The sequence below is a fragment of the Adelges cooleyi genome, unplaced genomic scaffold, assembly GCF_023614345.1.
Source record: "Adelges cooleyi isolate 19-005CV unplaced genomic scaffold, UGA_ACOO_1.1 ACOO_flye_CR_arks_rails_tigmint_CR_PRNA_307, whole genome shotgun sequence".
NCBI lineage: Eukaryota > Metazoa > Arthropoda > Insecta > Hemiptera > Adelgidae > Adelges > Adelges cooleyi.
Genome location: NW_026095978.1, coordinates 2185373 through 2200521, shown reverse-complemented (window position 1 = coordinate 2200521; position 15149 = coordinate 2185373). Strand labels below are relative to the sequence as shown.

Here is a 15149-nt window from a genome sequence, read left to right as displayed (position 1 = left end):
AACAATTTTCGGGAGGGTGGCACGTGTCTCCCCAGTGGCTACTTGAAAAAAGCTGAGAACTCTCTTCAAAAAAATTTTGTGGACGGCCTCGCTTTTTTGGCCCTGAACATTTAAATGTTGGTGATGCAAGTTGTGTTGGAAATAGGACAATGAAATCAATTATACGTATAGTCTCTTCATAACACACTAATGTAGTAAAATGTGCTGGTGGCAATTATCCTATGACGCCATGGCTGGCGTGACGTTGGCAACTTTGTATATTGTCGCTTGTACTTTTTCTCAAGTACGACTCCAATCTTTTTAATGTCGAAAAGGTATTGTGAAAATGTTGATACCGTTAAAGTTACAAACGCTGACTTCAAGCACCATTTCGAAAAAAATCAATGGATATATTATTCGAAGTATCAATAGTAAAAATTTGGACACTCATCCTTAGTAACTTTTATCCATTTTTCTGTCTATAATTTTAATTCTGGTTCAAATGTTTTCTACTAACTGGGTAAAATACTACTCAATACTATTAGTTATCTGGCTACCACATTACATATGACATATGTTAATACTCTACAGTTCTTTTTTCTATAGGTGAAGTATCCAACGATTATATTTTAAATCCTCGTCAGTACAATATATTATCCTAAACATTATTCAAGTGGTTCTTAAACAGTTATAGTGGTTCATTTTCTATGTTAAGCTTCCTGTTATTTTCCTGTCTCGTCCACTAGTTGTGAATTATTTTTAAACTCACTATTCAAAGCACTCGTCTTACCAACGATCTCGGTATTAGTGCACTTGCATATATTAGCATTGGTAAACTTTTGGCTTAAGTCGTTCAACGCTTTAATGAACTGCTGTTCTTTCTCCTCGGAAATCATGACCAGAGTATCGATGTGGGTTTTCAACGCAACATTCTCTTCATTTACCAAATCTAATCTATAAAATCAATGTTTAACTTATTAATATTATATCAGTATGAAAAGATAGCCAGATAACATATTTTGCATGTCACACTGGTTTTTTAGTTCACTCTGGTTTGCTATCGACCCGAGTTCGTTAAGTGACTGGTATGATGACCGACAGACTAGATTCCTAGACGACACAGTTTTCATAGCCAGTCCAGTTTTAGATTCTATTTTTTTCACTCTCTGTTTTTCTTTCAACAGTTGATTCTGTCAAAATAGTTTAACGAAAATAATTATACATTTAAAGGATGAAACGTAGGCCGTACTGACTTTTAAATCGATGGCGGCCGCAATACGTTCTCGGATCTGTCTGTGAGCATCAAGCAACAACTCTAGAAGTTGTTGGTTCTCTAGTTGTTTATATTTCTATTGAAAAAAAAAAAAGATTTAGATAGACTACTTAACTGGTAATAGTTAAAAACGTAAACTTACATGCACCACCTCATTCGTTGGATTCGAAAAATCCACTGTTTTTACAATTCTAAAAAAAATGAATACAATTATATTTTTGAAATAAAATAGAAACAAGAAATTATCTTTTATGTAATAGTTAATTTTTAAAAAATAGCAAAATGTAAATGTATTATTTATTATCAATTATTATTTGTCATTAACTAGTTTTTTTTACTGTGTTGGTTTCTTAATATACACAGATCCGCATTGAAACGTTTGATCGAATCAAATAACTTTCAGATATAACAATTTTCTTTACTCTTCTTACCTTACTTCATAGGTACTGTACTGATATGTACTGGAATCTACTGTGCCTGTTATGCTCTACTCTAAATTCGGTTGTGTTGATCTATACTGTTTCGGTTTAAACTGTGCTAGTACAACTGATCTTCTTTTTTTTTAGTTAGTTAATTTATGTTGTACTGGATACTTATAATAATGTTGTATTATATTTCTTTTCCAATTTTGTTTTAAAATGTGAAATTTTTTGTTTTATTTGATATAATAGTTTTATGATTATATAACAGGTCGTATACTGATTTTCAAATTCGAGTAATTTCAACTCATAATAGTCTTCAAAATCCACATTTATAGTGTTTAAGTCACTTGGGTTCTTTCATTATAAAAAGAAACTTTTAAAAAACCAAAAAACTCAGATATACTCGGCTAAAAAACTACTTACGGAATAGATGTATTGTTTTTCAGTTCATTTTTCAATTGTTTTATTATTAAGTCTTTAGCCTCCAAAGATTTCGATTGTTGCTCAATTGTTTTTTCTGCCTACACAAAAAAATAACGAGTCAATATTTATACCGACCGTAGTTAAAAAAAGTTTATTCAAACTTTATCAATGCTTAGCTGTAACGTCTTGGTATATCTTTCATGTTGTAATAACTGAGACGGTTTGTAATCGCCGGCAGACTTTAGTTGAATCTAATAAATCCGTATGACATATTTCATAACATAGCACACACATAAAGTAAAGATATATTAAGAGAAATATTTTAAAAACTGAACAGGAACTCCCTTATAACATTTTAAATGATTAAACGTGTGTTACAGATATTAATTTTCAACAGAAAATTATTTTTATTATTTAAATATCCCAAGCATCATTTATATATTTTTAAAATATTTTAATTGTACTTTATTAAAAAAATATAAAATTTTAGAAAAATAATTCTGACAGTCGATCAAAATTTTACCTACTAAAATATACGTTTTAGTAATCCCCAAATCCCATTTTTATTATATAGGATTATAAACTTATATTAGCTTCGATGCAAAGCTAAAATAGGGTGTAATCAACTTAATAACTTTATTTTAAAATTCGGGTTTAGGAATTTGAAAATTCTGAAAATCCGAATTTTGTTCTCTATATTTAGCCTAGATCTAAAATAGATGAATATGCGTTAACTCACCTGTTGTTCTTCGATGGTTTTGTCGTTTTGTTCGGATTTCAATTGTAGTTCTTCTAGTCGAACCCTCAGCACAGTCATTTCGACGTCTAAAGCTTTGCAGCGGCATTCCCATTTTTTGGAAACCGTCAACAAGTCATTGTATTTGACTCGAGCTTCCTTTAACTGTTGTTCGACAGTCAGGCGGCGTTCCTTCTCTGCACGTCTAGCGTCCTCCAATGATTTCTTTTCTATTTCTTAAAAAACAAACATCAAAAATATAAGGTGCCCGCCAATTTTTTTATCGATATAAAATATAGTAATGGGAATTCAAAAATCTGGATTTTCACAAAAAAATAAAAGCAATATTAGCTATTGAATAATTGTATAAATGCCTAATATTAAAACAGAATTTAGTTGTGTACCTAAGTAAACTGTTTTTGATGATAATTAAAAAAAGAAAAATACTTAACTTTGACTGTGAGTTTCGTTTTCGAAATTCGGATCCCAACAAAATCGAAATCCAAAGTCAATTTAAGAATTTGTCAGCTTTTCAACTCCAGACAAAAAGTAGACTAATATATTTTGATGTAGTAGCACTTTTTCTGAGTATACCCATAAAAGTGACATTACAATATTTGACAGAATGGCTAAGCGCACTACAATTAGATAAAGGGAAAACAACCGAATTCCCAAAAATATGGATAAGATATGTCGATGATGTTCCAGCAATAATGCCTGAAGATTTTGATGTGCCAAACTTTATTGACAAATTAAATTCTCAATACTCTTCAATCAAATTTACATATGAAATGGGAAACTACCATTTTTGGGCCTGTTTATTAAAAGAGTAGATAATAGAATAAAATATGAAATTTACAGAAAAGAGACACACACCTTCGGGTATGTACCAAATAGATCAAACCACACCTGGCAGCACAAAGTGCTGATTAAAACAGTATGATTTTCCGAAAGCAAATTCACCTATGGATGCTACTGATTTCAAAAATGAATTAAATATTATTAAAGAAACAGCCATATTTAACGGCTAAAAACTTCGTTTCAAAATTAATCAACAAACACAAACGGTAAAGAAAATCTGAACAATCAGCACTTTAGAAAGGGAATACAAACAAAATACAGAGAGATCAGCAATGTTATATTTCCCAGGAATTTCACATAAGTTATCAAATATTTTTAAAAAATACGGCATTCAGTTAGTTTTATCAAAGAAAAACAATTTACAAGATCTTTTGGGAAATACAAAAGACAAAATAAGTGAACAAGAAAAATCGGGGATATAACGAATTAAATGTGAAGATGGTTCTAAATGTTATGTAAGACAAACCAGGCGAAATATTGGTGTACGGTTTAAAGACAATTTAAGAAACATTAAAAATCAAGAAGAAAGTAAGTCACCAGTTGCTGAGCACGTACTTAACATTAATCATAACAGTTATTAAAAACCGTTAAAACCTATCAGGAATTAAACACATCAGAAAAACCATTAAGATGTCAAAAAATAAAGAAAGTTTTTTTTTTCACATTTTACTTAGATACACAGCTTGATGTTGTGTAACTATTTAGTATTCACACATTTTAAAATGACTAAAATAGCGTTTTTTTTCTTTTATGAAAACACTGATTTTCGAGTTCTCATCATTAATAAAAAGTGATCAATACTCAATAAATTATCAACACTCTCGCCGTTCACGCCGCCACCACCACCTAAATTTAGTTTAGCTTGGAGTTCACTGTTTTTTTTCTGTAACAGCATAATATACTGAGCTCGTCCCCTGCGATCACAAGAGCCCGTACTGGTCAAGATTGTCTGCCGCAAAGTCGAATCACCGGTCTCGTTCGACAACGCCTACGAAAACATTTATCGAAATTACATTGAAAATCCATCAGAGTATATTAAAATTCTTTACCGTCTTGACGATTTCCAAATCCTTTTTCAGTCGAGACACTTGATCACGGTAGTTGCACGTCTTTTGATTAGAAATGTTCAACTGTTCCCTCAACCTCTGCACGTCTAACTCGTCCACAGTGTTTTTGGGCGCATTGTTTGCACACAACGACTTAACTGCTTGCAATTCGGACGACAACTCACGCACTTTCTCCGTTAGTTGCGATATCTTTCTGGCACCAAAGTCTGTCGCCTTTTTCTTGCCGTTTTCCGGTTTACCGCATTCACAACAGCCAGACACCGCCAACCGGCCGTTTTCCTCTTCCAAGCTCTACACGCCAGACCGGTATAGACCGAAAATTATACATTTAATTAACATTATACAATTATATTTAATTGTGCAATTACACGGAGTCCAACCAACGCAACGACAGACACACCTGAATTTTATGTATCAAATGTCTGTTCAGTTCTTCGGGACTAAGAGAATCCACAGACTTCAAAAGTGAAACGTCGCCGAGTTCATCCTATTACATATGAAACTTAAGTAGGAATTTGCAAAATAATGTTGGCGGATTACCTCATTTTTGTCATGGTATTCCTTTAAGCCATCGACGGTACTCTGATTGGCTTCATCGTCACTCGAATCTCGATTAAAATACTTCATGAAGCTATCCATGTTGCATAAAACCGTTCAATATAATATGTAATTCATTCGAACAATATTTATCAGACGTCGACTTCCCACAACCATTAGGATTGTTGTCGAATAATAAATTATGTTTATTTTTCTTATTATTTTTAATGCATTTTATTCAACAGAATATTGTTTCTAAGAGTTTTGTTTGTATTTTATCCAACAAAACAAAACTGTAACTTATACCTACTATCAAAAATTTGATTGAGAATTTTAATGATAATATAGATTTTATTTAACTACTTAAATCCCGTATAATAAGCTTCGATATTAGTTTATTATTCTAATAGGTACTGGCAATTAGTTATAGTAGAATGAATGTCAACGTAAAAACTTTGAAGGATAATGTAAAATTATAGTTTTAATACAACCTAAAGAAAATAACTATAACGGTACTCCTCGTAAGGCATCACCCTAGGCAGCTGCCCCTCTCGCCCACCCCCTTGTTACGGCACTGTCTTGAAGGCATTTATTTTTCCATCGTTATATTGCCGATAACAGTAAAAACGTGTAAGTCCATAAAAAAAAATTGAGAAAATAAAAACAAGAAAAGGAATCAAAGCTACTATGTTCTGTTGATCTATAGCTGGTGTTTGCCCAACATGTTTGTTTCGGAGGGTCTTTGCATGAATCGTTACCTCGATTGACAGTTACGCGGTATTTCTGTTCTAGTTAGGTTAGTTTCAGACATCATTGCTTATTCTTCAGTTTAAATATCTTTTTAAATTATTTTGTTGAGTTAGAGGATAAAATCATATTTTTAGTACCACAATTATTTTTAGAATGTTTCATGAGTTTTTGGTAATGCTGACTATAGTAGTATAGAATAATAATATCTACAGTCTGCTAATCTTAATTTTCTCTCTAAAATCCTGTCTGGCGAGCTAGACCTTTAATAGTGATTGACTCAAGTTACTTAAAGGGATCCTTCTCGCTTAACTAAAGCCACCCTACTTTTTGTCGTCCCCTTGATTTTTCCAACTATTCTGATTATATCTAATTCCTCTTTTTGTCCTGTCTTACACGTAGTGCATTAGAATGAAGAGCTGCATTTTCATATTTAGCTTTCCGGATTATATTGATACTTATTTTTATTTTACATATACAAGGTGTTATCTATGGACAAGAATTCCGAGGTACACCGCCGGCTCTCTCGTAAGTCGGAATGACATACTTCATGTTAATGTAAGCACAAGAACCTCCGGTACGTTCCAGTACAGCCAGAGTTTCGGCACAAAGATCCATGACGTTGACACGGGAGTTGGCTTCCAGGCCGTCACTGACTTCCTCGTCGATGGATAGATACTTATTGATGGGCGGCAACAATTGCCTGTAATACGGCACCAAGGCTTTGCCGACCATCTGATCGGACGTGGCACATTTCTGTAGGGACTTGAGCGTGCGCACTACAATCGGCCAATGGCCCGTGTCCAGCGCCTGCCTGATGGGGAACACTATTTTGGGCAAGGCTTCCAGCACGCGACACCCGCAATCGGGTTCGTCGAGCATGTCCCGGAGCGCCAGAGCGGCGCACGTCCCGTACGGGTGTGCCGGTTCCCGGAGTCCTAAGAACAGCAGCGGCAGGTACACGTTGTAGTCGACAGACGCCACCGGTATGAGCCAACGGACTCGGCCTGCACTGCCCACCGCCAAAGGGAAACCGGGCGAACCGTAGAGTATGGAAAACTCGGTTCGGACTGCGGTCGAGCCGACAGGCTTTTTTTTAGTTTTCGGCGGGCCCGCGGTCACCGTGTTCTTTTGGTACGCCTGCACGCAGAAACCCGGCACCTTTCTAGGCGCCGGCATCGTTCTCTTGGTCGGAGCGATCGCCGCCATCTTTTATACGGACACCATAGTTTAATGATAACGGTTTTTATGATTTTGGATCACTTTGAATGCTTACAAACGAAATGTTAAGCAAGTACATGTTGTTTGATCCGGTGGTTTCGATGGTGATAACGCATTAATAAAATAACCAAGTACAACGTTTTACTGTTTGAGTCTAGTTTATTTATTTGAAAATATACAACTATGCGTAACTACGACATTTTTGCTGCTGCGAGAATTAAACTCGGCTACGACCACTGTAAAGTTTTTCAATTGAGTTAATGGTTAATGGTTAACATGGTTAATTCGATTTTTTCGCCGATGGTTTAGTCATTTTGAGTCTTAGTATTTAGAACTAAGACTTAAGTAACAGATAAAAACGTGCGTGAGCTCACCGCGTAGTAACAATCATCCATTTGATCTCTTTCTATTTTAATCGTTGGCACTTCAAACCCCGGGTCCTAATTTTATTTTAAACACCAATATAGAAATTTGTCACGTTACAGAATTTGTTTTATTTAATTATTTATGTTTTACTGACAGAGTTGTATATCAATTATATTGTGAGTTACAATTTGTGACCAGTATGATGTATATCAATAACACGGTGTGGAAAGCGAATTGCCGTGCTCGCCGGTAAGTTTGTCACGTATATTTGTGTGTAATTATAATTAGGTTTTTTCAATTAACAAACCATCAGCACCAAAATAAAATTGTTTTCATGTACATACCATAATTTATTTATTATATATTAGGTTATATCGTCTGTACTCTCGTAGCACAGATTAAGCCCAAGCATACCCTAATGGAAGTAAAAGCTTGCAAATTAGTAAGTTCAAATGGTTTTGTTTTAAAAATAGTCACTGTGCTTACTGTGTTCCTTACTTTTATCAAAACAATTTTAATTTTATTCGTTTCAAAAAATATGTATAATATATTATATACCACAATATAAATGACATTAGGCGTCTAATATCTTTTTTGCTACCCATCCGGGAAAGGCATACACAAACAAGATCATGAACAATACAATTCCAATACACATTAGAGTACTGCAGAACTTTGTTTTGTTGTTATTGAACACACGTTTTAATAAGAACGTGCACGGATCAAAAAACAAATTGAAATAGTTATAAGTCGGTCTCCTAAAAAGGGAAAAAAATCAAAAGGTTAATGATAAATAGTAATATTAAAGATGTAAATTTTACTTCGGCTCGGGCAAAGGTTGCGGTGCGTCTCTACCGAAACCTGCCGGTGATCTGTCGGCTTCTTGCTTGGTCAATATTTGAAGTTCAGCGTCAATCTTTCCCTAAAATAATGATCAAACAAAGTATTTACAATGCTTAGATTATGTCATGCAGTAGATGTGTAGTGATATCTAGAGAGTTAAAACTCTTGAGGTTGAGAAGGATTGAGAGAAAAGGGTCTAGAGTCGAATAATTGGAAGTAATTGCAGAATCATCGAATATGAACGATGATGATAACCAATTTAATCAAACCAAATAGAACTATCATTTATGGACTCACCACAAGAGTATGGCTGTTCTTTTCCAAATTTACAAAAGGCCACCACCCTCTAGTTTTTTTCATTTTAAATAAATTAATTCGGGGCACTTGGTCATCTATCACGGTACACCTCACTGGCGTCTTCGTGCCCCTAGGCATATTCCACAAGTCCAAGGTTAGATAACCTGCAAAATCCGTTATCTTATATGAATGTTTATAAGTGTACGACTTAAGATTCTTGACACGAAAGCCAATAATCCGTATAGATCACCTAACCCCACCCTCGACCTAATCTATTGGGACTGACCTATATAAGAGTCTGTCGACAAGTGATCGTTGTCCCAGATCTGAAGGTGCAGGCTTGGCAAGTACGACCTCTCCTCAAGTTCTAGAGAGAAAAATCCTTTTGATTTTTGCACGATTCTATTTTCGCTTTTAAAGTAGACGAATGGAAATTTGAACCGCCAGTTGAAGAATCCTTCGCCGTTTATCGACCTATAGTGGATGTCGGTCGACTGCTCTTCTACGCCCGGCATCCATCTGAAAATCATGATTAATAAATTCCAATCATCATATCATTACAGATGGCCTCGTTTTTTATAAAACACAACCCTTTAATGTAAATATCGCTGGATTTTTCGCCGGTGAAGAAATTGTCGTCGACCAACTGCACGTCGGCGACTGACCAAACGATCACACGGAGCTCGAGAGTTTCGGCAACGGGAGGTTTCACGTTGACAGGTTCTGGTATCGAACCGCTTTTGGGAAACATGTCAATCCACATTTCCACCTTTCCCTGAAAAAAAAACTTATCATGTTATACTCGAAATATTAGATTTTTACATTTTTAATATACTTGATGCATGTTAGGCATATCGGGGTTGATCAGAGTTCTCGTTTCTACGTGTTCCGGTACCAAGTGATGGCCGTACACGGGTAGTTCATGCCAGTTCTTAAGCGCGTGCAAAGCCAACGATTGCCTGTCCTTAGATGCGTTCTTGTCGGTAACGAAAAACTTTTTAGGACCGATTAAAACCCCGTTCGCCGTGTACACCGGAGGCTTCAGTGCATTGCACTCGCACAAGCGATGTAGAATTTTCGAAGGCGTTTCAAAGTCTCGCCACCGATTGTAACCGGTCCTACAACAAAATGTACAATTTATTTTAATTGAAGTTCTTTGTGATCTATAATATACAGTATATATGGTCAACAAAATTAGGCTCAATACATTAAAGCAATACCTAAAATAATATGATAATTTAGCAAATATAATGACCAACATGTCTAAAACTTATTCTACCAGTCTTATAGTTTATCATGAATCCTTGTTTACCATAATACTATTATGTTACTTTGCAATGAGTAGTTAAATGCTTGTTATATCACTTCAATAAATTAAATAAGTTATAATAAACATTAAAAATTATCTTCAACGAATTTATTTTATATATATGCTTGTATAACTATCAACATAAATAATAATCCGATAACATATGTTATGGTTTTTACCTATTGTAATGACTTGACAATCCGCATTGTGCTCTGTGTTTACTATAAAATCTTGACTCGATATCGATTGTGGTTTCCCCAATTAAATCGTCTTTTCCAATCATGTCGTGGTCCATAATCCTCACTGTTACAGTGGAGCACTTTGGGAACGATATAAGTTTTTCAAAATATCTAATTGATGGAAAAAATAAATTTTAGAAGCTCAGTTGAAATGAAATCAAGCATATTGTTGGGAAGTAAATACAACAGTTCAGTGAGCGTGTGTAGTTCAAATTATTATAAAAAGTTTTACCGCCCAAAAATTGGATTCAGCGTGTTAGGAACGTAATTCTTGCGGTCTGAAATGCGACGTGTATGGCCGAATGAGATCTCTATGTAAGGATCCGATGATCCACCGGTATCAGTTGGATGCAAGTTGTACGCTCTGAGGACGTACACACGAACGAGCACTTTGCATTTCGCGTTAGATGATAACCCTGGCCAGTTCTGACGTTCTACGGTAGTCGAGAATAGTTCTTTGATTCTTGTTTTTCTCAACTCATCCCTACTGAGTGGTTTTGGCTGTAAGCGCAAGTTCGCCTAATTTTCAAAAAAAAAAGTAACCACAATCAAAAGGTACTGCTAAATTGTGATTTGTAGTTGATGGGTACTTTTAATATCGCAATTACTGATTGTCTGTTATCATTTTCATGATGTCCGTAAATATTGAATTTTCTAAAGTTGTCTTCGAATCCTCCAAATTCTGGAATATTTTCTAGCTCTTTGTCGTACAACTAAAGTACATTAATACTGGTAATAGTATGATTTTCTTAGCATATTTAAACGCGAGATAATATTTTTAAATAGTAAACTTAATACAATTTCAATACATACATAAAATGTAATATTTATGTTTAATAATTAAAAATATTGTTTGTTTATCAATTATTAAATGTCACAAAAATTTGATATTTTTGATCGTCTAAGGACTATTGTTTTCGTTGTAATATTATTGCTAAGAAGACGCACCAACATATACATACCATAAGGGATTTTATTTTCGAATACTGCATCTGTATGTCTTTTTGTTTACAACGTTTTAAAAACGGAAGCATTTTACATGATATCTTCGTCGTTAAGTTTTTAGTTTCAGGTTTCCTCTGACTGTACTGTAATAGGATAAAATTAAATATTATGCTGTTTGAAAAAACATTGTTTTGCGATAAGTTGTTAGAGAAATAACAAAAAAACAGTTATAAATTAAACAGTACCTACAAATTACAACAATTTCGCTAGACGTCCACAAGATCGTCTCTAAGGTTCTTAGACTAAGGAAATGGCTTTGCAAGCGCTTAATAACTGGCATAAATTACCCGTGTTCGGTTATCACTTGATACCGGAACACGTTAAAACAAGAACTTTGATCGACCCTGATATGCCTAATAGGTATCAAGTAAATTAAAAATATAAAAGTCGAATATTTTGAGTATAATATAATCAATTTAATGTTGTTTTCAGGGAAAAGTGGATTGACATATTTCCCAACAATAGTTCAACACTAGAACCCACTACCTATGTATATATCGATGTACGATGAAGGATTGCTAAATAATTGACGTTTCATCTACTTGAAAACCGAAAACAAATTTGTGCAAAAATGAAAAGGATTTTTCTCTGGAATTAGATGGGATGTCCTACTTTCTTAGGCTGCACATTCAGATCTGGGACAATGATTCCTTAAATATGTTCTATTAGTTATCAGTAGTCGTGCAACAAGTTGTCCACTGCGCTGTGATTATTTAATGGTTTTCTTTATTTTTTCTTTTAACATCTAAATGTCTCCGAATAAAGGAAGTAACTAACCCCAAAATCGAAACCTACCAGATCGCTACTTCACTTATTCCACCAAACGACAGCACCTAGGATACATAACCTAAAATGCGATAAATGTATGTAGTTAATATTTTTAATTGTGAATGCTTCCACAATTAATTATCTAATCAAACCTTTGATGACTCTTAAATCACACACACAAAATTCTATAAAGTTAAATTTAACTTCAGTTAAAGATTATAGATCAATAACAAACCGTTTAGACTTTAGATGAATCTGAAACAGAATCTCATACATATCAAATTCCTATTTCCTGCAGACAGACATTTATAAGTAATTATCAGGAATCTTTAAATTACTCTAATGAAAAAAAATATTTTTAAGGAGCTTACAGAACAATAATTTGAAATTGAAGCAGTGACACGACTTACAAAACCTATTCAAAAGCCAAATACAGTTTGTTATTGCTTTCCTACTCTCTAAAACATCAACTGAGTTATATTCTTTAAATAGAGCTGTTACATTACGTAGTAATAATTAAACGATGGAAACCTCAAATATAAACCTATATTAAATTCTTATACCTGCTGTTAAAAATTGTTTTACATGATGTGTGTTGCGACAGCTCGGCCCGTTACGATAATCAAACAAAGTTTTGCACAAATATTTAGCACTTAATTAAGTTAATTGTAGGTAATATGGCGATGATCCTTAAGCTATGCATACTATGGTACCTCCTTTATCTTAGACGCATAGTACTTGCTCCACCAATTGTATTCGCTTTCGTCGTCGTCGGATTCTTCCGGCAACTTTTCATATTTGTTTTGAAAACCAGCAAAGAAGCGGACGCATTTGTTTTTTAACAATTTAAAATAATTAGGAATGCATGGGCACAGACAAGAAAACACACTGTATATAAACAGCATAATGGATGCCATTGTATTTGTTAGCCATTTAAAACACGAAGGAGTCAGTCTCTTGATGCATTTTTTTAGCGATCGGCTGCAACTGTATTTGATGTTAGTACTAACCTGAAAAATTGACACGAGCATGTAATAGAAATTCTAAAATTAATTGTGAAATAACACCTCTGTTATTTTGGTGGTTTGGTTTTCATTATCTTCGTCCTCATCATCCGTTGTCGAACTTTCGTCCTCTTCTACATTTATTACTATAAAACAACTATTATAATATAATATACAATTTCGATTTTTATTATAGTGTCAATTCAAAATACCCGTGTTTATCGGTCGCTCCTTTTGCAAAATGCTCCATTCCGCTTCAGAAATCGAAGGTGTCAAAAACCGATGCGCCGGTTGCGGTGCGCACATGCCAATTTGGTGGTAACTCTTTTTGAGTTTGAGCTTACTGAACAGTCGGAACGTTACCGGAGGAATGATGTACGGATTTTCGGGTAGTTCCTAGAGTAGAAACATGTTTAACATAAATTAAAAGTAACCGTTTAAGTCCATTGGAAATGTACACATACGACATCTATTGAGAATTTCGCATTCACCGAATTCGGAAAGTTGGGGAATATAGCAATTCTTTTTATCACGTCTGAGTTTACTTGAAATTCGGAACATGACATCCGAACGAAAAGTTCGTGGAAGTACGATTTAAAATTTCGCATACCCCAAAACAACACGTGTAACCTACCAAAACCAAAGTTAATTTTTTCAACTATTCTTAAATAAAATACCTTTAGAGTATACAAAAGTAAATAAGACGCCTATATTTTGTATTAAATAACATTAATTACTTGGCACTTCAAACAAAATCTACTTTAAATGTAAAACCTTTTTTTGTTTGCCATTAAAAATTAGTTACATGGATTAAAATATATTAGGTTTAGCTACTTAGGTAAAATCTGTTTTTCTAACCGGTACGCACGACAATTAGGTAGAACTTCTTTTGGCATAGGAACTACTTGTGTGTTATCATTTTCCGCAGACTCGGATTTCGTAACCTCCACAGAAGCGAAAAGTTCTCCTATTTTGTTCGTCCTATCGAACACATCGAACCAGTTTAATTTTTGTTCTTTGTTCAGTTCGGAAGTATTCATTTTCAGCACCGAAAACCCAATTATTTTCTAAAAATCGTTCATGGTAAAAGTTAAAATAATGAAATACTGTATGTGAGCTAGACATTAGTGGCGTGGTGCCCGTGTGGCGGCCTAACAGTGCTTAGTAAAGAAAGTTAATTATTATTTACATAATTAGTGTGTTTGTTTTGTATTAACTTATTTGTAGTTTAGACCAAAACTTCTAACAATATAGAATACAAAAACCAAATCGAAATACACACTTCAACATCGGTCTTCTGTTTCGAAATTTGAACATCACATAATTGGAAAATCGCATAAATTGGTGCTTTCCCATAACTATAATACAAAAATGATTTTGACATCAACGTAACATTCCAAAACGGAGATAAACTTGAATTGATAACCTAAAAACGGACACATAATTATATTTCGGTACAATACAAGATGATCATTTTATCTTAAACCACTCAATATCTCACAGGGTTTAATAAGAAATTTGAAGTGTTTTTTTTCCATAATGTTTTTCTACAACGTGATCTCAATTTTTCACATTTTGTTTTTGTTTTTACCCCCTCCCAACTTAGGTTTTTTGAAATTTAAATGGTAATGCATACATTTCGTTAACTTTTTCAATTGAGAATAATGTACTAAACATTTTGAATTGTCGATAACCAGTTTTGGGACAATTAGTTTTGAAGTTATTGAAGCTTCAAGTTTAGGGCAGAAGGAAAGGTGGAGTGTAGTATTATTTTTATCCGTGTACACATTCCATCCCATCCTCACTTTTAAACTATTATAACTTCAAAAATAGTTGTTCAAAACTGGTTATCAACCAGTCAAAGTTTTTAGTGCAATATTCTTAATTGTGTGCGATGGCATTTAAGTTTCAAAAGTTGAGAAGGGTGTAAAAACACATTTTTTTTAAAAAATTGAGATCACATTGTATCTTATTAAACTCAATGAGGTATTGAGTAGTTCACGATAAAATGATCATCCTGCAGAAAAAAATCAAGTTGAAATGAAAGTCCAA

The 15149-nt window shown here is 34.0% G+C and overlaps 3 protein-coding genes across 3 annotated transcripts; all 3 read right to left on the bottom strand.

Moving 5' to 3' along the window:
- Nucleotides 1–701: 701 nt before the first annotated feature.
- Nucleotides 702–5400, bottom strand: LOC126839763 (uncharacterized protein MCAP_0864). Its single transcript, XM_050575170.1, has 10 exons — nt 5302–5400; nt 5162–5248; nt 4744–5052; nt 4496–4682; nt 2837–3063; nt 2098–2195; nt 1395–1443; nt 1233–1328; nt 1012–1169; nt 702–933 (listed from the first exon to the last, which is right to left on the bottom strand). Exons 1-10 carry the CDS (start codon nt 5398–5400, stop codon nt 702–704), a joined length of 1542 nt encoding a protein of 513 aa, XP_050431127.1.
- A 1134-nt stretch (nt 5401–6534) lies between these two features.
- LOC126839762 (parkin coregulated gene protein homolog) lies at nt 6535–7254 on the bottom strand. Its single transcript, XM_050575169.1, has one exon. The coding sequence runs from the start codon at nt 7252–7254 to the stop codon at nt 6535–6537; it is 720 nt and encodes a 239-aa protein (XP_050431126.1).
- Nucleotides 7255–8206: 952 nt separating this feature from the next.
- Nucleotides 8207–11354, bottom strand: LOC126839761 (otoferlin-like). Its single transcript, XM_050575168.1, has 10 exons — nt 11283–11354; nt 10929–11033; nt 10553–10839; nt 10261–10431; nt 9608–9890; nt 9363–9547; nt 9059–9291; nt 8773–8936; nt 8454–8554; nt 8207–8390 (listed from the first exon to the last, which is right to left on the bottom strand). Exons 1-10 carry the CDS (start codon nt 11352–11354, stop codon nt 8207–8209), a joined length of 1785 nt encoding a protein of 594 aa, XP_050431125.1.
- Between the last annotated feature and the right edge of the window lie 3795 nt (nt 11355–15149).